The 2,173-nt window shown below is 49.0% G+C and overlaps 1 protein-coding gene across 1 annotated transcript in view; it reads right to left on the bottom strand.

Annotated features, from left to right (window-relative positions):
- The window catches only part of ERCC2 (ERCC excision repair 2, TFIIH core complex helicase subunit), a 5,164-nt gene extending 3,165 nt beyond the window's left edge, over positions 1-1,999 (bottom strand). The window contains exons 1-3 of the mRNA XM_023535358.1: positions 1,216-1,999; positions 1,080-1,142; positions 768-881 (exon numbers count right to left, since the gene is read on the bottom strand). Of these exons, the coding sequence (XP_023391126.1) occupies positions 768-881; positions 1,080-1,142; positions 1,216-1,275 (237 nt within the window). The 5' untranslated portion in view covers positions 1,276-1,999. The remainder of the gene's footprint in view (positions 1-767; positions 882-1,079; positions 1,143-1,215) is intronic.
- Positions 2,000-2,173: the final 174 nt, after the last annotated feature.

Here is a 2,173-nt window from a genome sequence, read left to right as displayed (position 1 = left end):
TTGAAAATTCCTAACACCCAGGACCTTGGCAGAGTCTAAGAATCAAAGGAGCTTCTGATCGCACAGTATGAGAACCACCTTGCCCCTTGCCCTGCACCCTCCGAGGCTCTGTTTGTGGCACCATCACAGCCCAGGGCTCTTGGGAGCAAAACCTTTACCTTCACCAAAGGGAAGGCTTGAGGATGCTGACCCTTCCCTCTCCTCCTCCCTTCCATCAGTCGCCAAGGCCTGTGCTACTTCTTAATTATCATCCATCATATGTATTATTTCTCATATATTCCATATATAAAAAGTGCTTATAACAGTGCCTGGTGCACAGTGGTGGCTTTGTAACATAATTCAAAAATAACTAATATTACATATTATGTTATATATAGTATCATAATGTCTAATAATTCTTTTAGCTCTTTGTGCATGCTAAGGGTACATATGCATTATCTCACTCAATCTTAACGACTGTATGAAACAGGTACTTATTTATCCCCATTTTACAGAAAGGAAGACTAAGGCCCAGACTGCAGAAATCTACTCGCCAAGAGTACACAACCAACAAGTTTCAGAGCCAGGAAGCCAGGCCTGCCAGATTCCACCTTTTTAATCTCTCCCAGGCCTTGAATGAAGAGTTGAAATTTGATGTGTGAGAAAATTCTGCTCGTGGCCCCAGTGTACCTCTCTGAGAGGCCTGGTCTGGGGACCTAAAACTCCTGGTTGACTGGAAGAGTGCCCTCAACCCGGGGCTTAGTGCGAGGGGAAGAATGGGCGCTCACCTCAGGATGAATACACAGGTTCTTCCTGGAGCTCAGAGCCAGCCCCAAAAACTGCAGCTTCTCGCCCTCCTGCTTCTCGTAGAAGCTGAGCAACTTTCGAAGCTCTTCGATCACCTGTGCCAGTCGAGGAGGGAGTGGGGACTTGGCCTCATCGAAGGCACAAGCCCCTGCCCAGCCAGGCCCCAGCCCCTTCCCCAGGTCCCCAAACACCACCCGCAAGCAGTGATGGTAACCACAGGTAACCACAGGGGGGCCCAGGAGGGCTGGGGAGAGTGGGGGGGAGTGAGGGAGCAAGGGCATCGCCCGACTCACCTTCTCAATCTCAGGCACTGTCCTCGAGCAGTAGATGAGTTTAGTCACTTCCAGTGGATATGCCTGCCGACGACAATGGGCTCAGGCCATCTGCCTCTTCCCTCTTCCGCCCTCCACAGGCCCGTGGCTCACTTACCCGCTGGTATGCCATGATCAGCGCCAACAGGGACACTGTCTTCCCAGTGCCTGATGGCATCTCCAGGATTCCATGACCCTGCGAGTTGGGGGTGACAGGCTCTCAGAACCTCAGGGACACCCCCCCCCACTCAGAATGCCACCATCTTGGAATGGCAGAACAACACAGCAATGAAAAGTCTGGGCCCCAGGGGCAGTGAGTTTGAACCCCACTTCTGCCACTTCTTTGCTGAGTCGTCTTAGGCAAGTACCTTTACATCTCTGGCCTCAGTATCCTCATCTCTAAAATGGGCCTAATAAGTTCTTCTTCACAGCATGATTATGAAGATTACTAAGAAAATGGGGGTGAAATATTTCGCATAGTATCTGGTATACGGTGAGCCCTTTTTCTGTTAATTTAGCAAACACTTCCACGGCACTACTCTGTGCCTGGCAGTATTTTTAAATGTCAAGATTTGTCAACCTCAGCTCTATTGACATTTTCGGGCTGGATAATACTTGCTTTGGGGTGGGGTGGGGTGGGAGGGCGTGTCCTGTGCACTGTAGGATGTTTAGCAGCAACACGGCATCAACCCATTACATGCCAGTAGCACCCGCATCCCACTAGTATGCCAGTCAGGAATGTCGCCAGGCATCGCCGAATGTCCTCTGGGGGGTCAGAGTCATCTCCAGTTGAGAAGGGCTTCCTTCCTTGGTGGTGAATTAACTCATTCATGTAACCCTCACATTAACCTCTGAGGTAGGTACTGTTACTATTATGCCCATTTTGCAGAAGAGAAAACTGTGGAGCAGGGAAATTAAGTGATTTACCCAAGAGCACACAGCTGTGGGTCCAGGATTCCAACCCAGGTAGCTGATTTCAAAGTCTGTAATATATATATATTCCTAACCACTGAACTGCTCAGCCTTATGATAAATGTTAGCTACTATTATTAACTATTATTATTATTCCTCTTTCT

This window comes from Pteropus vampyrus, unplaced genomic scaffold (assembly GCF_000151845.1).
Source record: "Pteropus vampyrus isolate Shadow unplaced genomic scaffold, Pvam_2.0 Scaffold138, whole genome shotgun sequence".
NCBI lineage: Eukaryota > Metazoa > Chordata > Mammalia > Chiroptera > Pteropodidae > Pteropus > Pteropus vampyrus.
The sequence above is the reverse complement of the archived record's forward strand: the minus strand, read 5'-3'. Positions and strand labels throughout refer to the sequence as shown.